The sequence below is a fragment of the Galeopterus variegatus genome, unplaced genomic scaffold (assembly GCF_000696425.1).
Source record: "Galeopterus variegatus unplaced genomic scaffold, G_variegatus-3.0.2 Scaffold3892, whole genome shotgun sequence".
NCBI lineage: Eukaryota > Metazoa > Chordata > Mammalia > Dermoptera > Cynocephalidae > Galeopterus > Galeopterus variegatus.
This window is the reverse complement of record NW_007730003.1, coordinates 141,986-164,731: the sequence shown is the minus strand read 5'-3', so window position 1 is coordinate 164,731 and position 22,746 is coordinate 141,986. Positions and strand designations below refer to the sequence as shown.

General features: G+C 41.1%; 1 protein-coding gene across 1 annotated transcript in view; it reads right to left on the bottom strand.

Moving 5' to 3' along the window:
* LOC103601818 (nodal modulator 1) overlaps nucleotides 1-22,746 on the bottom strand; it is a 58,160-nt gene that overhangs the window by 33,335 nt on the left and 2,079 nt on the right. The window contains exons 2-12 of the mRNA XM_008586232.1: nucleotides 19,897-19,986; nucleotides 17,691-17,736; nucleotides 14,534-14,634; nucleotides 13,518-13,624; nucleotides 10,893-10,965; nucleotides 8,962-9,114; nucleotides 8,081-8,218; nucleotides 7,685-7,774; nucleotides 4,825-4,930; nucleotides 4,484-4,634; nucleotides 77-251 (exon numbers count right to left, since the gene is read on the bottom strand). Of these exons, the coding sequence (XP_008584454.1) occupies nucleotides 77-251; nucleotides 4,484-4,634; nucleotides 4,825-4,930; nucleotides 7,685-7,774; nucleotides 8,081-8,218; nucleotides 8,962-9,114; nucleotides 10,893-10,965; nucleotides 13,518-13,624; nucleotides 14,534-14,634; nucleotides 17,691-17,736; nucleotides 19,897-19,986 (1,230 nt within the window). The remainder of the gene's footprint in view (nucleotides 1-76; nucleotides 252-4,483; nucleotides 4,635-4,824; nucleotides 4,931-7,684; nucleotides 7,775-8,080; nucleotides 8,219-8,961; nucleotides 9,115-10,892; nucleotides 10,966-13,517; nucleotides 13,625-14,533; nucleotides 14,635-17,690; nucleotides 17,737-19,896; nucleotides 19,987-22,746) is intronic.

Sequence of the window (22,746 nt, the reverse complement as noted above, 5' to 3'; positions counted from 1 at the left end):
TAGCTAATAATAACCCTTTTTTAAAAAAATCACTGCTTTTTCTCAAATATTTTAAATTTTAAGAAACTCATCACACCTGGACTTTGTAGGTCCCTGGTTTTGCTTTAAAACAAAATGATCCATGAGCATCTGTCTCCACGGTGACCAAAGACTTGTCCTTGTCTTGAGACGACAGGACAACTTTGTATTTACTCATCTGCTTGATGGTGTCAGGGAAGCGAATGATTGATATCTGACCACAGACACTGAACCTGCAAAAAGAAGACCATTCATTCCAGCATGAGAACTCAATTATAACAGGAAAGGTTCTTATCAACCAAAAAGACACATCTCTCTTCCAGCCCTTGTTCCTGGACTAGTTTAATCTTAATGAAGAGGCAGAATGCAGTCATTTTAAAAAGCAACTTTCAGAAGGAAGGGGGGCCATGGTGTGGCTGGTTGGGTGTTCTGGGTGACATGTGGCAATCCCCCACTGCAGAAGCAATTTTCAGAAAATCTGCAGATAATAAAAATGTTTCAGGTAATTGGATCATTGATAGTGGAGCAGCCTCAGACTGAGAAGGTGGGCTAGCCAATAAATTCAAGAACTGTAAGCTGCCTAAAAAACTGTGGCATTAACCAGGCTATAAAACAAGGCAGGGTTATCAAAGACATAGTCCTTGCTTGTGATTATATATAATGCATGGATAAAAGCAAACAGAGATCTGAACAGAAAAGGTAATTAAGTTAAAAATGCAAAGCTAAAATTGAACTCCCTAGGAGCTACGAGTCACAAAAGCAACTCATAATTGAAATGCCCTATTAAGGTAATGACTCAGATTTGAGATTCTAAATGAGCAGTGTGTAAGGTGCCACAAAGCATCCCTAGAGAAACACATCAAAGGCACATCCACAAAAACCACCATCTTCAGAGTGATGGTCTCCATCTTTTAGTCAGTTGATGTGTTCAAGTATAATAACATATCACAGCTGGAAGCCACAACTGCTTCTTCAGCTGACTAAAGGTTATATTTTCTAATCTTAAAGAATCATTTTAGGTAAAAATCAGTTATTACTTTTGACAGAAAGATAATAAAGAATGTTGGATTCTGACAATTATGGGGTATACTAAATGTTGGAACAATCACTCTGCCTCTAATAAAAAAAAAAAGTGGGAAGAATAACAAAATAGTGGAAGAGTGTGTATGTGAAATCTAGGAATAATTAAAAGCACAGTCATTTCTTTGTAGTCACCACCCCAGCCGTATAAGCTCACTATCCATAACAGGGATCAACAAACTACTGCCCACAGGCTACATCAGACTCGCCACCTGTTTCTGTATGGACCACAAGCCAAGAATGGTTCTTAAGTAGATACAAGAGAAAAAAGTCAAAAGAAGGATAATATTTTGTGACATGTAAAAATTATATGAAATGCAAATTTCAGCGTCAATAAATGAAGTTTTACTGGAACACAGCCAAGTCCATTCATTTGCAAATTATCTATGGCAGCTTTTGTCATAGAGACTGTATGGCCCATGAAAACTAAAATATTTCGGGCCGGCCCGGTGGCACACTGCTACAGTGCGCCACTTGGGAGCGTGGCAGTGCTCCCGCCGAGGGTTCGGATCCCACATACAGACCGGTTCCCACTCACTGGCTGAGCGAGGGGCGGGCACAGCACCGAGGGTTGCAATCCCGTTTCCGGTCCCGGTCCGGTGCGGGCGCGACACTGAGGGTTGCGGTCCGTTGCCGGACACGAAAAAAGACAAAAAGGAAAAAAAAAACTAAAATATTTCTTCACCAGCCCTTCACAGAAAAAGTTTTCCAACTCCTGATCTACATTAAAAGGTACACATTTTGGTTTTCACATTCCTCTACTGTGCACTTTCAGAATAAAAGGATAAGAAGGGAATACTGATGGAATTATTCCTAAGGACCTTTCATATTCTCTTCATTGTACACATGTCAGGGGACACGTTAGCTTATCTGCTCCCAGCTGAAGCTCTTTGCCTCTCTAAGTTGTAAATTTTAACTGTAAGATCTGTCTTAGCTAATATTCTCAATTAAAAAGTGCCCTGTTTCACCAAACCTCAAATATATATCATTTATAAATATAAACATAAAAGCTAGTAGGAGAGGATTCTGTTATATTGAAGCCTTTAAAAATTGATTTGTGTCAATAAATTCTTTCAACAAGGTTTAACATACTTAAGGACAGAAACTGGTAACCTTGGTTTATATTGAGATAACTATATTCTCATAGTCATTTGGACAGAAGTCAGAGTTTGTTTTTAAAAATAAATTGTGAAATAGGGGGCTGGTCAGTTAGCTCAGTTGGTTAGAATGTGGTTCTGATACACACCCAGGTCCAGGGTTTGATCCCTGTACTGGCCAGCCGCCAAAAAACTAAAAAGGATTCTTACATAAAATAAATTGGGAAACAATTTAAAAAAAAAAAAAAGAAAGAAAAAAGTAAGAGAAAATAAGAAATACCAGTGTATTAAAAAGGCGAATATGCTACGTTGGCCTAAAAGAAAAATAATGAGGTTGCCCAAAGATGCTCAACAAACGCTACTTTTCCTTCTTTGACCCAAATACTCTACTTTAAAGTAAATAAAAATATTTTTTCCCATCTCTGTAAATAGCACCTCCTTGGTCTACCCAGTTGCTCAAATAAGAAACACGAGGCTCCAGCAGCACAGGCCTGTTGACTCTCTCTCCATGACCAATCCAATCCATCTATGTAGCGCTCCCGCCCCTACCAGCACCCTGGTCCTGGTCACCATCCTATATCTCCTCCGGACAGCTGCCACAGCCTCCTATCTCGTCCCTCTGCTTATACTCTGGCTTCCCTCCAATTCATTCTCCACACAGGAGGCAGAAAATTTTTTTTAAAAAACCTTTTTAAAACACCCTGATCCATATCACTTACTTACTGACAACCCTTACCAGTCTTCCACTGCATTTAGGGCACAAAGCCCATCCCTACAGCATGGCTGCAAGGCCCTGGGGCTCTGACCTCACCAACTGCCTCCAGCCACACTGGCTGGCTGTCAGTTCCTTCTGTCCCCTCCAGGCCTGTGGTCATGCTGCTGCCCCAACTTGGGAAGTTTTTTACTTAGCTTTTAGTACAACCAGGGAGCCTTCCAGAACCCCCAATCTAAATTAGGTCTTCTTAGAGCACCCTGGTCTCTTCCCTGCACAACACTTACCATAATTTATAAACCATAAATGCATTTGTCTTAAGTCTGCCTCCCCAGGAGGATGGAAGTCCCGTCTTTGGAACATGAGTCTAGTTCACTGCTATACACCCAGTGCCTCGCCTAGAGTAGTGGCTCACAAGTGTTTACAGCAGGGACAGAGGGTTTGAATCTAAGAATTATTTTCTGAGGCTGATTTTCTTCCTCATGTTCCATTCACCCCTAAACCCCTGACTGTGACCCCCACCTATCTACAGAAAATGGTCACCGTGGCCTCCTCAATGACAAAGGAGACAACTATGTTTTCCAGGACTTAGCTCCCTGGACCTCCCTGTCGGGCACTACATCAAATCTAAAACTTGCTTTCTTAGCACCTATGACCACCCTGGGCCACCCCTTAAACAGACGCTGGCTTTCCACTTTTGGTCTACTGTTCTTCTGATTCTACCTGCTCTTACATATTCCAGGTTCTTGCTGCCACCTGTGGCCGAATTTCCAGGATTTACAATCTCTGTAAGCATCTACTGGAGAGCTCCACCTAGTGGTCCTACAGAGCCACATGGCCAACAATGAACCCTCATCACCTAACTGGCTCCTCTTCTTTTCTGTCCACCACCGCTGGCGCCCACAGCCATCTCACATATAGAGCCAAAAACGAGCCCCTAATATTTTCCCAATCTGTCCCTGACTTCCCTACCAGGCAAGGCTTTGTCAACTCTGTATTCAGCCTCCTGCACCCTAGTCTTGTCCCCTTCAAAACCACACTCTTCCATAAACCTACAATGCCCTACTGAAAACAAAAATCAAATGTTAGCTCATGCTCAAAACCGTTCATGGCCCCTTAGTCACTGAAGGATGGAGCCCCGTTTTCCAGTGGGGTATGAAGAGGCCTCTGAGATCTGCCCCTCCAGCCCCTCCAGCCCCTCCAGCCTTGTCCTTTTCCTTCACCTGCTCAGCACTTCATGCCCCAGTGAAACCATCTTCCAAAGTCCTCAAGGATTAAGCAAAGATAGGCCCCAAAGATGTGAACTCAGATTTGAAAGATCTTTTTCTAATTTAACAAACCCATTGTAATTCTGAAGCAAGAGAACTTTTTTTAAGCATCCAACATGGAAGTACCCGCAGTTTGTAAGCCTTAGCACTAATCTTTGTAAAGAAGCCAGCCTGAACTTCTCAATAACACTGAATGGATATGGATCCTTAGCAGAAACACATAGTCAGATGGAAGGTAATTTTGTTCTCCCCTGGCTGCCAACCTAAACAAGCACTGGCACTTACAAATCCACACATGATCAGCTTACCCTGTTGCAATAATGTCAGCCAGCTGAGGGGTGTTAGGTGCAATTTTGATCGTGACAGTTTCAAAGTAGAGGTGCTCTTTCTGAGCATGGATGGTGTATGTCCCTGTTGTTATGTTCTCCAGGCGGAACGAGCCATCAGCTTTTGTTTTGACTGTTAAACAAAACATGCAAACAAAAGGTGAGCCACAAACAACTGGGTATCCGGGTATATACACTCACAACACTCAAGACAAAAAGCTGGCAACTTTTCATATAGTCATTAAGATTTTGTTCCTTTCCATTTCTCTGTGACCCAAAAATAGCACTGGCAAACAGTCCCTGGGGCCAGTGTGTCTGCCCACCTTTGATCTGGTTGTTCAGAGTGACAACTGCCTCAGGGACACCTTCTCCTTCAGGTCCATTCAAGACCCTCCCAGTGACAGAAAATCCCATGACATGGAACACAGGCTAGAAAACAAAAAACAGGAAGAAGATGCTCACGTGCTTGACCACAAAAGCCAGCTGGCACTGCTCACACCACCGCGTACCACGAGGCTCCCTCTCACCTCCCCCTCAACTCCCCATTACCCCCACCCCACTCCTGGCGTCTGTGTTCTCTGTGTATTCCCAACACATCAATGCTTATCAAATAGCTGAATAAAAATGATCTACAGACTTAACTAAACCAAGTTAAAGGTCACCAACTCAGACTAGTAAAAGCTTCCCCACCCTTGCCCCCCTTTAAATGCCCCCATTTTGGAGAATCATGCCTTCCTCCAGTGTCCCAAAGGCAAACCCCAGCATCACCCCAGACACCCCTCCCCGCACCCTCCAGCATCAAGCAGTCCTGTGGATTCCACCTCTGCAAGGTCAAGTGCTCTCTCCTCTGTCTTGCCTGCCACAGCCTGAACTCAGGTCCTTATGAACCCCACCTAGACCATCTCATTCAGCCGCCACTGCTGCGCTCACCGTGGGGTCCTACACTAACCACGTGTTAGCATCACACCTGCACTTTCTCTGTAGCTGCTGATCTGTGGTTCAAGTTCACCACATGGGGACACCATGTATGTTCCTCACATGGGGCTTTTACACAAGTCAAACCCACTCTGGAGAAGATCCAGGAAGAGGCCACTCCTTCTCCTCACTCATATTTGAGACTCAGGTCTCAGCTCAAACTGTCACCACCTCCAGAGAGCTTTCCCTGACTCCCTGATGACCCTATCTCAGTAGCCCCTGCCCCCACCCCAACCGCTCATTGTCTATCTCATGAACCTATTTTACCATCTTCATCAAACTTGCCTATATCTGAAATGTCCTTTGATTTCTTAGTTTGTTTCCCTCTCACTAGAATGTAAACTCCATGAAGACAGGGACCTTTCCTTAGTCAGCTGGTACAGAGTAGGCACTCAATAAATGACTCTGAATGAATGAAAGCATGCATGCATACATGCAAAAGCAGTTGAGACGGAGCTTTAAAAAGATAACAAGGCTTCCTTTCTATTCAGGTAGCCCTTCTTGATCCTTCCAAAAAGATATGGTTCATCTAATCCATTCACCCACTTATTAATTCGTACTCATATATGCACTCAACAAATATTTTTACTGGGCACCTACTATGTGCCAGGCACTAAATCACATTAGGAAAACAGTAAAAAATAAGGCACAAATGGTTCCTGACCTCATGGAACTCACAGACCCTCACTCCCTGAAATTCCATTTATCTCTGTTTAAAAATATGTATTTGGCTGTGATCTGGGAATGTCTTTCTCCACTCCTGCCCCCCTCCTCCTCTACAAGCCCCTCTGATGCAAGTAAAGACCCCTTCTTCTCACTCATCCATTCCCCCCTGTGGTGCACAGCAGGACAGTCAAATGTTTTACTGAATCTTAAAAAGCAGAGTCAGCGCCCCACTGGGCCTGTGACCTAAAAGCTAGTTCCCATCCATTCCCCCCTGTGGTGCACAGCAGGACAGTCAAATGCTTTACTGAATCTTAAAAAGCAGAGTCAGCGCCCCACTGGGCCTGTGACCTAAAAGCTAGTTCCTACCAGTGTAAGCTATTTTAACACAGTACTTTCAGATGTAACATTAAAAAAAAAACGATTAAAATATAATTTTTTCAATAACTCTAACACTGGGTGGTCCATTTAGGAAAGACTTATTTTCTTTTGGGATGTGCACTATCTAGCAAATTTTCAATAGTAACCATGTTCTACTACTGTAATTAAAGAAGACATAAATGTGATGAAAAATACATTCGCCATCTATTTTAGGGTCTAAATCAGGCCACCCCCATCACACCATACATTCCTATCACCATGGTTCAAGCTCCATCAGTTCTCACCTAGTTTACTGCCACAACCTCCAAATGGTCCCCAACTCCCATCCTACCCCCTGCAAACTTCTCAACATGTCATCCGGAGGGATCACACCTCTCTTCTTCTCAGAACCTTCCAGTGGTAGCAATTCTCACCCATACTAATAGGCAAAGTGGCCCACCAGGCCTTGCACAATCCAACCATCTCTCTGACCCTCTCTCCCACTCCTCCTTCCTTCCTTTCTCTTTCCCTCCACTCCAACCACCCTGGCCTCCCAGGGTGTCCAAACCCTCCAGGCATACTCCTGCTTCAGGACCTTTGCACTTGCTGTTCTTTCTGTCTTAAACACTCTTCCCACAGTACAATTCACTCATTCTTACCTTCAGGTCGCTGCTCAAATGTCACCTTCACAGTGAGGACTTCCTAAGAACACCCTATTTAAGATGGCAACCCCTGTCTCGACCCTGAAACTGTGTGATCTCCTTTCTTGCTTTATTTTTCTAGAGAACATTTATCACCTTCTAATATACTTTCTAACTTATCTGTACATGTATTGTTTCTTTCCATCATGAGAACATGAGATCCACAGGGACAGAAGTTTTTGCCTCTTTCAGTCTGTATCTCCAGCCCTGGAATAGTTCCTGAAATGTATGTCATTGCATTCAAATATATTCCAATGAAAAAAGATCTAACTAGGATTCCAGTTTTCTAAGATGAAGAGATTGTGTAAGAGAGGTGAGGTATCTAGTGGATCCTAGGCTGAACTGGAATACAGTACAAGATTCCATTTTTTCCAACAGCCCTTCTGGATAAAATAGTGATTTTTTTAAAAACATGTTTGCAACAGCTGTGCCCAGACATTGGGAACTCAAACACCTAACCTGCCAGAAGACAGAGAGGTCTTACCTCAATTTTCAGGCTGTCGTGTTTCACTGTAAAGTCAAGTCTGGAAGGCGCAACATCAAAAGTAATCCTCTCCCCTCTATAGAATGGAATCTGGAAGGAAAAGTCTGCTAAGTACTAAGAACCAATAACATGATTCAACCATCAGCATTAATAATCAATCTAGCAGCCCACAAATGACAAGGGGTTCCAGACAGGCCAAGAGAAACATTAATCATAACTGTTGTTGATTTTAAAAGAGGAAGCCCTGGACTTCTTGCAGTTATGACTGAGAGGTCAGAATCTCATCTTGAGTAACTGCTAAACAGGATGCCCACAGAACTGCAGGCCAACCATTGTTCCTTTAACATGCAAATGGCATGAGAGTCTCAAATGTAAACAGAAGTCTGCTTCACTCACCACAGTGTAGCCCCCACTAGGCAAGGAGTAGAAGGAGAATGAGCCATCCTCTTTGGAGACCGTGTAGCACAAATACACCAGGCTCTCATCTTGGGGCTGGAACCCAGGTACTGGTGAAACATTGCAGCCCAGGACATCCTAGGCCAGGGGAAAAAAAAAAAAAAGATTTCTTTTTCCACTTACATGTTCTGATTACTATCAAATAACCACACCAGAGGAAAACTTTTACAAGTTTCATATATGTATATATCTATCTCTCTATGTATAAAATCTTCTATGTATAAAATCTAGGACATTTTAGTACAGATAAAAGGAATAAAAATTTTTTCCACTTACATGTTCTGATTACTATCAAATAACCACACCAGAGGAAAACTTTTACAAGTTTCATATATGTATGTATCTATCTCTCTGTGTATAAAATCTTCTATGTATAAAATCTAGGACATTTTAGTACAGATAAAAGGAATAAAAATATTTACATTCAAGTTGAAAAGTCAAAAATCGGCAGTCTTCTTGGAAAAAATGACATGACTACAATAGGTCCTTCCCTACAATGGGTCACCATTCTCCACATAAGGAAACAGAGGCTCAGGAAGGCAAAGTGACCAGCCCAAGAGCACACGGCTAGTAAGAGACATTTGCTTGAACCCAACCTGTTTGATTTCGAAGCCTGTGCACTTTGCACAGAGCGCCACTAACTCCTAGAGTAGACATTTAATGTCTTGCAAGTCAATACAGATGACCAATGTTCTTAAATGTTGAGACTATTTATTAATCAACCTGAACCTGCATTTTAAATAGTATATTCCGGTCTATAATCCCCCACCCTCCAATACCACCCCCACAATCTTTTTCGCTCTTCACTTTTCTACGCTTACCTCTTTGGTTACTAAAGAAGAAAAGAGAAGAAACTTCACCCCTTTCATGGGCTCCCCATCACTTCGGACAGAGCCAGACACATTATAGCCAGCGACAATGAGGGGACCAGCTGCATTGGCATTGGAGTTGGTTACACGCACTGTGGTGCTCGCCTACAACAGAAAAAGATTTTAACTTCCAAAAATATAAACTCTTGCAAAATGTCTAACAACATGAGGATGTGTTTAAGCTAAACTACTAACTGGGAAAAGTAATACATAAAATTGCATATACAATAAGATCACAACTATTTGTGAATGACTAAAATGAAGTGAAATGAAATGTATCAAAATGTAAATAACGATTTTGCCTATATGGTGATATTTTACTTCTTTTACACTTTTCCACCTCCCAAAGTTTCTAACTTTGCTCCCACTCCTTTATACGCCTCTATATGTTCCAATTTTTTAAATGAGCACATTTTACCTTTTCCCCACAGTGATATATGCATATATTTTTAAACTTTTTCTTAAGGTACAATTTACATAGAGAAAAGTACACGTATCTAAGTTTACAGTGCAGTGATTTTCACAAACTGAACACAGTGCTGGGTGACCAACACCCAGAAACAGAACAATATCAGCACCCCAGAAGTCTACCCCATCCTTGCTTTCAGCCACTAACTTCCCAAAGGGTAATCATTATCCTGACTTCTAAAAGCATGCTTTACTTTAAAATCACAATTTTCTATTAATAAACTCAAATTCCTTTATGCGCACAATTAATATATAATATAAACCTTAAAATGTATTCTATTAAAATTGTGTAAGCTCTTGAGTTTTAAATAAAACATTTTTAAATGTTGCTCCAGAAGAGAAAAACCCTGAAAACCAAAAGTCGTAACAGTAAAAAGATACATCTAGGTGTGAAACTACCATCAATTATAAATGCATAAAACCTACAGAATAAAAACTGAAATACTAATTCTGAAGCTTCTTTAGCAAGAATGAGACACAGCCTCAAAGCAAACACAGAAGCTAACATGTCAGAATGTCCTTTAAGTCTTATTTCAATTTGTTTTTTTCATGAGCTATTATAGAACCTTTCTTGCTCTTTTATTACAAACTATTTTTAGTCAAAAATAAAAATAAAATACTCTAAAGAATGCCTATATGCCCTCTAACCAGATAAAGAAATAAAAGAGGAGAGCTACAATTCAAAATCCTAGCATACCCCAAATCCCCTCTCCCTCCTTCTGCCTTCTGTAGATGTAAGTATCATCGAGAACATGGTGTTTGCCAATCCCATCCATGTCTTTATAACTTTTCTACACAAGAAAGTAGCCATAAGTGGTATTATTATGAATGTTTTTAATCATATTTCCTTCAGTTTTGTAGTTATATAGATATATGCAGCTCTGGAACACTCGTTACTGCTGACATACAGAATTCTATTGTGTGATGAAACCGCAATCCATTCTTCTCTTAATGGGCACTTAGGTTGTTTATAATATTTTGCTATTACAAACAAAGCTGCAATAAACATTCTTATACATTTGCCTTGGGCACATGTACAACAGTTTCTAGAACGTTTAGTATATTTATAGATTACTGTTTCAGACTGAAAAAAGAACAACAAATAAATCTCATCAGGTCCTTCTGGTGTTGATTTAGCTTAAAATAGCTATAGTTAATAACAGACCTATTTCACAGCAGGAAGACAACACTGACACCTAAAACTGAAACCAACACAAGCAACATCTGCTACAGCTAAGAGTTTTACATTGCAAATATCAACAAACTCATCAGCAGCACCACTATTTCCTCCTCTACTTCTGAAAAAGCCATAAATTTATTTCACATGCTGCGTTGTAAATTAGGACTCATATCCTACATTTGCGCCCTAACTTGCACATCATTGGCATGTCTATAGACGTAGCTAAAACGCTCACCTCTTTCAATGCCCAGGTAGGATGAGTTGCAAGGATTTCATAATCTCCAGGAAGAACTTTAAAAAATGCAAACCTAAGAAATACAAAATAATACTTCACTTTCTCCAAACAACCTGAGTATTTCTAATTTTATGACTAATATTGGTAGCACAAGAAAATAATGTTTGAATTATCACAAATTTGCAATTAGCTTGTTAAATGAGCATGAACAAAATCCAATCCTTCACTGCACAAATCCACACCAAAGGCACATATTGAGCAGTTACTATGCGCAAGGAGGGGTGTTCCATGTGCTGACAGGAAGGAGGAGGTTTTGTCTCCCTAAATCTCAAGGATTTCTGGCATAAAACCAGTCATTATAGTTCATCAGGGATCAGTCATAGAACATTCAATTGAGTTTGACAAAGGCGATAGGCATGAAAAGGCAAGGAGAAAGGGAGAGAAGAGTCCAAAGGAAGAGTGAAGGAAGGAGTCATGTGTAAAAAACAGAGAACAAATCCACAGGCTGACACAGATGGTAACACAAGATGATGCTAATAATATGGGTGGGCAAAAAATGACAAGCTTTGGATCCTATGCAAAAGAGTTCAGATCTGTTATTAGAAACATATACAAGCCATTCTGGGCTCTTGCACAAAGCAACTGTGATGAAACCAGTAGTCGATGAAGATTATTCTAGTAGACAGAGTCAGCCCTCTGCACCTGTGGGTTCCGCATCTGCGGATTCAAATAACCACAGATAGAAAATATTTTTTAAAGAATAAAAAATAACAATACAACAAAAAAAAATACAAATTTCAAAATAAAGTATGACAACTATTTACATAGCACTTACATTGTATTAGGTATTCTAATTACACCTAGAGGTGATTTAAAGTATGCAGGAGGATGTGTTGTAGGTTATATGCAAATATTACACCATTTTACATCATGGATTTCAGCACTGAGGATTTTGGTATCAGCAGGGGGTTCTGGAACCAATATCCCGCAGATACCAAGGGATGGCTGTATAGGCAAACTAAGACCAGAGTGAGCTGATCTGAGGCTAGAAATGCTACCACCAGGATTCTGACATGTTTAACTCTAAATTTGCAAGGCTCCTGACAAATACAGGGCTAATTCTAGTGAAGTGAACCATAAAAAGCATACAATTTCTTCTTCTGTAGCAGTATTTTATGATATCATATATTGCCTGTAATAACTGGATAGGGCTTGGAGATCACTTTGCTACGATAAAATTGAAATTGCCATTGGATTTTGGCCTTAGATTTAGCCTCTACTTCATTTTCATAGCATCCCAGTGCACTGTTTTAGTTAGTGTGGGAGAAAGGGATTCAGAAAGTTCAAGTCGCTTTTTCCATAAAGGTCAACAACAAACAACCAGCCTAGAAAAAAACTACAGCTCCATATTCCTTCTACAGACCAGAGTTGGAGAGGCACCAATCAAGTAGAAGTAAATGCTGTTTCAAAACTGAAAAATAATTTCAACAATAATAATTTTAAAATTGGATGACTCACTGACAGACTCCTTACAAACTTTTAATTTGCAATTTAGTTAGTTTTGTATATTGAAGTAGTCAGTAATGATTTGAATGCTTTCAAAATTATCAGTTTGAACTAGCCCAGTATTAATCTTGGCACATCAGGGCCGGCCCCGTGGCGCACTGCTACAGTGCACCGCTTGGGAGAGCGGCGGCGCTCCCGCCGAGGGTTCAGATCCCACATACAGACCGGTTCCCGCTCACTGGCTGAGCGAGGTGCGGGCGCGACACCGAGGGTTGCGATCCCGTTGCCGGTCCTGGTCTGGTACGGGCGCGACACTGAGGGTTGCGATCCATTGCCGGACACACATACAGACCGGTTCCCGCTCACTGGCTGAGCGAGGTGCGGGCGCGACACCGAGGGTTGCGATCCCGTTGCCGGTCCTGGTCCGGTATGGGTGCGACACTGAGGGTTGTGATCCGTTGCCGGACACGAAAAAAGACAAAAAGGAAAAAAAAAAAATCTTGGCACATCAGTTAACATTTATAACTCAACTATATAAATCCATTAAATAAATGCTTTAAATCTGACTCAGCAAGGTTAATTATTAACCATCAGTTCCAACTATAAAATGATTTTGATGTAATAGTGATAAAATGATTTTTGTAAATCTAACTGAACTAACTTATATTGAGCTAACGTTTATTAAATATATACTCCATGCCAAGCAGTTTGAAACAATAATATTAATTTAATCTTCCCAGTAAACTTAGGAGGTGGGTTTCACAATTATCTTCATTTACAAATGAGGAAACTAAGGCACAGAGGGGTTAGGCAGCTTGCTCCAGGCAAAACAGCTAGCAAATGGGGGAGCCAGGATTCAAACCCAGGCTGTTGGGCTCCAGAGTCAGCCCCAACCGTTAAATGAAGCCCTACTAAGTGCCAAGCATCAATACTAGGTACAATGGGTCAAATGACTTCCATTTTCTACATGAGGAAGTTGGGGCTCTGAGGGGTATGAACTTGCCCAAAGTTAAGAGGCCAAGTAAGGATCAGAACCCAGGTATCCCTAAATCCAAAGGCCTCCCTACCCCCATGACAGCCTGGCTCTAACGCAAGGCCGGGCAACAGGACACCACTCACTTTCCACCAGGCTGTGTAACTGTGGACTGGATCTTCGCTTCAGTCCCTGTGTTTCTCAGAGACACCTGAACTCCTGCGGGACCCAGGGGCTGCCCTTTGCTGAGGACCTGCCATGGAGAAGAAGGTTAGGACCACCCAGCAGCAAAGCCCTCTCCTCTCAAAGCACTGTCAGTCCTGCTCATGCTCCCAGGTGGAGCCCGGAACCTTCCTTAGGTCAAGGATCCCTTTGAAAAGATGATATAATCACAAATACCCTTCCTAGCAGTGAGGTAGGGGAGGGAACAGTAACAGAAAAATAATACTCTGTTTCATTGAATCTAAGACACCATCAGTTAAAGATGCACCATTATTTCACAAAGAAAAATACCCAAGACCTCCATCTCTAATAAAAAACCCACACATAAAGCTAGGACTGAAGAACCTCTTTGTCAACATACAGGTAGAAAAATAAGCATGCCTTGAGGAAGGACAGCAAGGAAACTTGCACATCTCAACCTCAGGCACTGGATGGAGGGAAGAAAATAAAACTCTCTTCTGAGAATCTGAACTGGGAGCTGGTACTCACACACAGGTTAGCACTCAAAATTAACACAACCGAGGCAGTACAAAAAAATCTCAGAGAATTTAAATACTGAGAATACTCCTGGGAGAATGGCAGTAACAAATGTAAATCATCTCTGGAAGAAGCTGACCTCAGGTCACCCACAGTGACAGCAAGGTGCCACAAGTCCTAGGAGCATGTTCTTCCAATTCTGCATCCCTATAAAAGGCCATTCCTGGCACTTATACTAACAGTCTGTACATTGGAGAGCAGACCTAAATCTGACCCCTAAAAACATACACTACATTCTATACACCATTTCATAGAGGTCACAGTCCTTCTGAAGTTCATCTGTGGGTCCCTTGTGGGATCAAAGCCTCCAGGTTAAAATGTTCTGCTTTTTGAAAGGTTAAGGGAAGACTTAGTACATATAAACAGAGTACACGTGAAAAATAACGAACTTCTGAAGCCAAACCTTTCCATTCACAGAGAACCCTGTGAACACGAAGTTGATGTCCCCACCCTTCGTGCAGATGTCATTGACACCATCCACATACAGCTCCACACTCGTTGGCTCTGAGGAACAAAATGGGGAGGATAGAGGAACAAGGGTATAAGACACAAGGCAAGTTTAATTGAAGCAAAACACATTTTGTTGCTAAGCTTTTATTTTATTTATTTTTGAACACTTAATACACTCCCATGGTTCAAAATCCAAAGGTATAAAAAGGCAGGAAGAGAAAAGTCTCCCTCCTACCTCTATCCCCCTCGCCACCTGCTTTCCTGCCCCAGGGGAACCAGTGTTTAGAGTATAAAATAGTTTAAAAAAAGGTCTATCGGCCGAGTTGCATCTCAGAGTCCCACTGAAAATTCAGTGAGCACCAAATAATTTATTAACCGAATGCTCACCATGGACCAGGCACTGGGATGACTGCATTTAATCCTCACAATTATCTTAAGAGGTAGCTGGTAATATGTGCAATTTAGTAAGAGGTAAACTGAGGCACAGAAAGGTTAAAGGATTTCCCAAGGACATGGAGCTTATAAGTGACAGAGCTCCTATTCGACCCCAAAGTCTGGCTCTAGATCTGACCCCTGGCCAAGGACATGAGTTCAGCCATGTTAAACCTCGACCATAAACTCTGATGCCATAGGAACCACATGGGTAAGAACTGGCCAACTGAAGACTAGGGCAAACTGAAAGGGGGCAGCCACTATGTGACTTCTGCCAACTACTGCCATTTGACCAAGTGTTTCTAGAGCTTTCAAATGCTCAGAAAAACTCAGGTCACCCACATCTAGACAAGTTAGTTCCTGACATCATGAGGGGTAAAGTGAAGCTCAGGCAGCCGATGGCTAATTTGGCTATGTGAGAGAAGCTCTTTTTCAGTTCACAGTCAGGGGTGCCTGGCAGGTACATTCCAGAAGCTGGCAGGACTTCAACTAATGGACGAAGCAGAAGTTACAATTTGGTGAAAAAATCCAGAAATCTGGATTTTATGTACAATCTCCTGATTTTCCAATAGTAGCAATTCATTTGATGTTTTTAAAAACTGAAGAGTTCGTCACAACAGGGAGTTAAAGTTGAGTTTTTAAAAGACTAGGAAGAACACGGAGTAAAAAGTAGAAAAAAAATGGAAAAAGATGAGATTTTCAGGTAAAATGAAGAATTACAGAAAGCGGAAGATTCCAATAAAAAATGGGCAAAACACTTGAACGGGCATCTCACAAAAAGGCTATCCAGATGGCAAATAAACACAATCATATGAAAAAGTGTTCAGTCTCACTGGCCATTAGAGAAATGGAAATCAAGACCACAGTGAAATATTACCACACCCCCACCAGAACGGCTACAATGAAAAAGACTGGCCACTTCAAGCATTAGCAAGAATGCTGTACTGCTGGTACAATAGAAATCTGTACATCCACTTTGGACATGTGCAATTACCTACTAATGCTGAGCATGTATAAATTCTACCACCCAGCAATTTCACTCCTGGTATATACCTGACAAAAATGCAAATACATATGTACTGAAAGATATGTACAAGAATGTTCACAGAAGCACTATTCTTAGTGGCCAAAATTGGGAAGCAACCCAAATGTCCATCAATAGTACAATGGACAAATTACTTTATATTCACACATCAGAATTCTGTATAGCAAAGAGAATGAACTAGAGCTACACATAATACAGATCAATCTCACAGACAACACTGAAAGAAAGAAACCAGATACAAACAAGCACTCTGCAATGATTTCATTTATATCAAGTTCAAAACTAACAAAACGAATCTATAATTTTAGAAGAGGAGGGTGGTGGTCACCTGTGGAGTGGGGCAGCTAATGAACGTCTGGAATGGGGTACTTCTGGGGTGTGTAAAGTTCTACCTCATTATCTGGCCACTGGTGATGTGGATGGGCTCACTTTGTGAAAATTCATCAAGCAATACATTGTGCTCAGTGCACTTTTCTGAAAGTATGTTATAATTCAATTAAAGAGCTTATCAAAAGAAAAAGCACTGCAGGAGGGGAGGGAACTCAAACAAAACACTCTCACAGGCCACCAATTTTTAACCTCTGCTTCGTCCATTAGTTGAAATCCTGCCAACTTCTGGAATGTACCTGCCAGGCACCCCTGACTGTGAACTGAAAAAGAACTTCTCTCACAGAGCCAAATCAGCCATCAGCTGCCTGAGCTTCACTTTAACCCTCATGATGGCAGGAACTAACTTGTCTAATGCACAAACAAGCCTGACATGAACTACGGTCCTCACTCCCCTCTCCATGTTATGGACTGGGGTCACCCACACCCACTCTACTGAAACAGGAATCTCTCCTCTTCAAAAATATCAGCCATACCAAAGAGGACCCTTTCCTCTGATCTCAACCCCATTCCCAGCTCTCCAACAATGCTAGAGGGCAGTACTTCAGGAAAGTTTGGAGCTTTTGTTTGTATGTGTGCAGAAGGGCTATTTTTAAGTACTGAGTGCTTGCTAATTGGGTACCAGCTGTTCTGAACACTTAACATTGGCCTATTTATCTTCCCAGTACCCTGTGAGGCAGAGACTATAACTATCCTGACTTCACAATGAGGGTGAACCCAGAAGCTGACACAGGGAGCCAGGCTGGTGTAACTTACCCAAGGTCAAGGTCATCAGATAATTGGTGAGGCCCAAGGCTGCCAGATCTGATCTCTTAAGAGACATAGACCTGAATTTTTATGTCAAATTTCATAATGTTTAAACATTATGATTAGTTCAGTAAACAAAACAAAACAAAAAAACTGAGGGGACTGAAAAAGCCAACCTGTGACAGAAACAAAGTCCCCACTCTTCATTTCTACACTATTTACTGCCACTTAATGACTTAAACTGCAAGGGCAGAGTTTCCAAAAAGAGGTACTAGAAAAGATGCCTATTTTTAAAAGATGACAGAAAGCCTTAATGTAGATCTAAGGTAAATTCAAACTACTCTAAAGTGACAGGGAAAAAACAAAACACAAAAGCCCTTCTCCACACAAAAATGAATCCTTAACATTTTAACAATCTATGTACTACGCCAATCTAAATTAATATTCAGCATATAATCTAATCCCTTACAAAATATGTCTGGTTATTCAGTTAACTTACCAAAACTCCACCCTAGGGGAGGCTCGATCTTCAAAATGAAATCCCCCTAAAATAAAAAAATTAAAAAAAGAAATTTAAAGGAATGAGAATGGATGACTCTGGTTTAATTTAGTGCTATCATTTAATCTAAAATTTTTAAACCTGGAATAAAATTCTAAGACTAAGCAAGGTTCTTCTAAATGGTGGTAAGCTATGGCTCCTTGATTCCCTTCAGATGCTGCAAGCTGGAGCTGAACACCAGAAGTTTCCATCTGAACAATCAGAAAATGCCACCCTTGAAGCCAATCTGGCCACTCGTCTTTTGAAACCAAACATACTATTAACCAAGTCTCCTATGAATCCCTCACAAGCCTAAGGTTGCAAAGTTTGGCACATATCCTTAGGAACTAAAGTCATTTCTTTTTTTTTTTCCTTTTTTTGTCTTTTTTCATGACCGGTAACGGGATAGCAACCCTCGGTGTCACGCCCACACCGTGCTCAACCAGTGAGCGGACCGGTCTCTATACGGGATCCGAACCCTTGGCGGGAGCGCCGCCGCGCTCCCAAGCATCGCCCTCTACCGAGTGCGCCACCGGGCCGGCCCCTAAAGTCATTTCTTAAAACTAGATTTTACTCGTCAACCCTGGTTTCTAGAGATTGATAATAATAGTTAAAAAAAAAAAAAAAAAACAGATTTCAAGACCTTCCTCTAGAAATCAATCCTGTACACTGAGCATAAAGATTAAGTTCAAGAATACTTATCACTGCGTTGTTAGTAATAATAATTTTTAAAACAGTAAAAGCCTGTGTGTCCATCAATAGAGAAGTGGTTAAATAAACTATAGTTTGAGTTTCAGTCTAATATGCAATGCAGCCATTAAAATGTAGCAATAGATCTATACATGCTGATGTTGAAAGTATGCAAGGGAAAAAAATCAAATGTCCCAATGGTAATGAAAGCAGTATCATAAGGGAAAAAAAAAAATCAAACTGTAGAATAATTCCTATTATTTGGTTACCTTTGTATTTAAAAAAAAAAAATCAAACTGTAGAATAATTCCTATTATTTGGTTACCTTTGTATTTAAAAAAAAAAAATCAAAATCAAAACTATGTATTTTGGGGGCCGGCCTGGTGGCGCACTGCTATAGTGCGCTGCTTGGGAAGCGCAGCGGCGCTCCCGCCAAGGGTTCGGATCCCACATACAGACCGGTTCCCGCTCACTGGCTGAGCAAGGCGCGGGAGCGACGCCGAGGGTTGCGATCCCGTTGCCGGTCCCGGTCCGGTACGGGGGCGACACTGAGGGTTGCAATCCGTTGCCGGACATGGAAAAAGACAAAAAGGAAAAAAAAAAAAAAAAAACTATGTATTTTAGCAACTTCCTGTGAATCTATATTAACAAACAAAAAGTGGAAATGTGGGGAGGATGAGATTGTGTGAGTAGAGGTGTGTGTGGATAAACATCTATGTGTCCGTGCGTTGGTATGGGTTTGCAAATATGCATATGCATGTCTATTTGTGGATACCTGAATATACAAACTGAGAGAAAGCAATCTGTCAGGATGCACACCAAACATTTTATCAGAGGTTATCACTACAGAGGGAGCTGCAAGTGGCAGGGAATGGGTAGAAATTTACTTCACATACTTCTAAAGACTTTGACTTGTTTTCACAAAGCTCGTGAATTCACATATTACTTGTACAATTTTTTTTTTAATGACATCTTAAGCTGCTTGCAAGTAAAGGGTTCTATTAAGTCAGGGTTTCCCTCTAAAGACTTTGACTTGTTTTCACAAAGCTCGTGAATTCACATATTACTTGTACAATTTTTTTTTAATGACATCTTAAGCTGCTTGCAAGTAAAGGGTTCTATTAAGTCAGGGTTTCCCAACCCTGGCACTATTGACATTTGGGCTCTTATGTGCAGCATTGTAGGGCATTTAGCTGTAGAAACCCTCCACAGCTGTAACAACCAAAGATGTCTCTAGACATTGCCAAATGTCTCTGGAGACATGGAGAACCACAGTATTCAATCAAACCAGTGTATAAGTTGTCTCCCTCAGAATTCGGCTAGAATTGCCATATTGTAGTAATAATTTACAAAACAGTTGAGTATCTGCTAGTGTGGGAAAGGCCATTCCCCTGGTTAGCGCAGCCCTGTGGGGCACACTAACTACTTCCCATCATAAGGGACAAGTGGGAAAGACTAAAGTGCCATCTCCTCTTACCTTATCATACAAGGGGATCATAAAGTAACCATTGTTAGGGGCACAGTCTGTCTGGTATTTCAAGGTCCCATGCTTGGTATACAACTTTATCTGAAAAGGAAAGAAAGAAAACGAAAGTCATAATATCACCTTGGAGAATTAACTACATACATGACACATGAATGCATTCAGTCACTATGCATTTGCTGAGGACCTAGTATATGCCATCTATTAACGCTGAGCATTAGAAAGAGAGAAAAATAACATAAAGTAGCTCCAAACTAATGTGATTAGATGTTTTTCAGATTATAAACCATCTAAAGCCTATCCTAAAAGTCTTATTTTTCAACACCTTTCAGTTTATCTTAGTGGCTGTCTCTATGTTGTTCATGTAAGTTTCTAGGCCTAAAATAAATTTTCAAATTTCACTGTAAGGTGCTTGTTAAAAAGCAGATTTCTGAGCCCCACCTCATTTTCTCAACTAGAAGGTCTGGGATGAGGGCTAGAAAGCTGCATTATTAACCTCAAATGATTCCATATACCTGGAGGAATGTTCACCTAGAAACTTAATTTTCTCTTTACTTTCATTCTCAGAACAAAAATAGATCAAAAAGACATTTAATATATGTCCTCCCCTTGAGTATTCTTTAGAACTCTTACATCCTGAGCATTACCAGATATAAACTGTTAGCCCAATAAGATGCTCAAATAATATCTGGGTCTTCCATGTACTGTGCAACCTTGGGCAAGTCATTTAACCTCCTGAGGTTCAGTTTCTTCCTGGGTAAAAAGAGAGCCACTCCCCTTCATTGTGGTTATACAGATTCACATCAATTCATATTAAGCATCTGGCACAGCACGGACTCAAAAAAAAAGTAGTTTGTATTACTACTTGTCCATGTGTGAGCTAACAGTATAACACCCACCAAACTGAGATGGTATCCTGAGACTGAGGAACAAAGCAGGCAACTCCAAACAGTTTACAAGGAGTTTATACTTATTATTATTATACTGATGGGTCAGTCACTTACAGGCAACAGATTGGGTGGTGTTATCAATCAGGGTGCTGCACACCTGCTTTCTCTACAACCCCAGGAGGAGGAACTGAAGCTTATAACGAACTTAGAGACAAAGATGGAGCTATGCCACAGAGAGAAAGGCCGCAGAAGTGGAAGATTCCCAGGTGCCTCACAGCCACCTGTTGTTTATCCTTGGCATTGCTGGAGTCACTTATCTTACACAAGCATAGCATTCTGTTCCTTTCCCTTCCTTGGTTGCTAAGAAACCTGCACAGGGGAAAGACTGTAACTATTGAAGCCAGAGCTACAAAGGCCAGGAGGATAGAATGAGTTCTGATCAGCATTCTTACACTAGTTAATATCTCTCTGAAAAAAAGGCTATAAAGTGTAATTAGCAGAGCATAGACTGGGTTCTGGGGGAATTTCCTAAACTTACCTGAATGGCTCAACCACTCTGAGCCTCAGTTGCTACATCTGTAAAAGGAAGCAGTTGGGTCTGATGGCATCTAAGAGCCTTATCTCTAAAATCTTAGTGCTCTGTGATCATGATACAGAAATGATAGAGTCAAATCTCACCAATTAAGAAGACGTATAAAGCAGCAAACTCACAACATGCGCACTTTGGAAAGGAACAGTGCAAAATAATGCAAAGACTGTAAACTGTCTGTGGGCAGTCTCCATGGCTTACACTTCATAGCACCTGGGACAGTGTCTTGTTTACTCTAGGTATTTAAAAAAATACTCAATGAATTTGTTACAGGCCATAAAGAAATTCAGATGCATGCATATAGAGCAGGAATTGGAAATTCACCAGCCCAAAAGGGCTAGGGAAGCAATGTCAGCAGACACTCATCTAAAGGGATTCAGATCACTACACAACCCAAACCAAATTTTGCAGCCCAAACATCAGTTGGTTTTCCAGAGAAATCAGGAATCCAGTTAACGTGAAATCTCCTGATTGTTAAAGTATTATTAGCAACCAATATAATTTTTCTTTTAAAGTGCAAGCCACTACTAAAGAATAGAATGTCAATCCCATGAGTGTAGAGATTTTTGTCCGTACTATTCACTGTACTACTATATTTCCACCTGGGACAAGTTTTCAGGATATGCAGTGGCTTAATAGTTGCTTACTGAATGAATATGATGTAAAAACTCCCAGAAGAGAAGAAGACTGGAGAAGAGTTAAGATAATTGTATTTGAACACAGAAAATACAATCAAGAAATGATTGTGAAATACCTTGATTATTTACATTCTTTCATAAAGTATAGGTAAGGACACAGGACGGCAATATAAATCTACATCAAGATTACATATATGAAATGTCTGATTTCACAATCAGAAATTATGAAAGAATGAGTGTCTCAAACCATATGGACAGGCAGCCCTAGGGCTCAAGGAACACACTTCATAATGGGTCACAAAACCTGCTCTCTGCTCTCCAGGTGCCTATTAGTACTGGGAGTGGGCATGCCCCTAACTAGCCTTCCCTTTACCCAGAGCCCTAGGAAAATGCAAGTTGCAAAAGCCTTTCAAGGCATCTTCTGAAACGCCCTGTGCACACACACTGAGAAGGAACCCAAGAGGTGGCATGGGCAACCCAACAACTTGTACCCAGCAGATCCTAGGAGCCCTGCCACTGCCAGTGGGTAGATGTGTTAAATGTCCAACCTCTTAGGTCTAAAAAGGGTGGAGTAGCAGCAGACAAAGGGGCCTTGAAGATGACAAGCAATTCTCTTTAGGAAACATACAGTGCTGAGTTCTGCTGCTTCTCTCCCAACGCCATCCTACAGGTACAAGAACTAGGACTTGGAGCAAAGCCAGGTCAAAGAACTAGTGGGGGGCCGGCC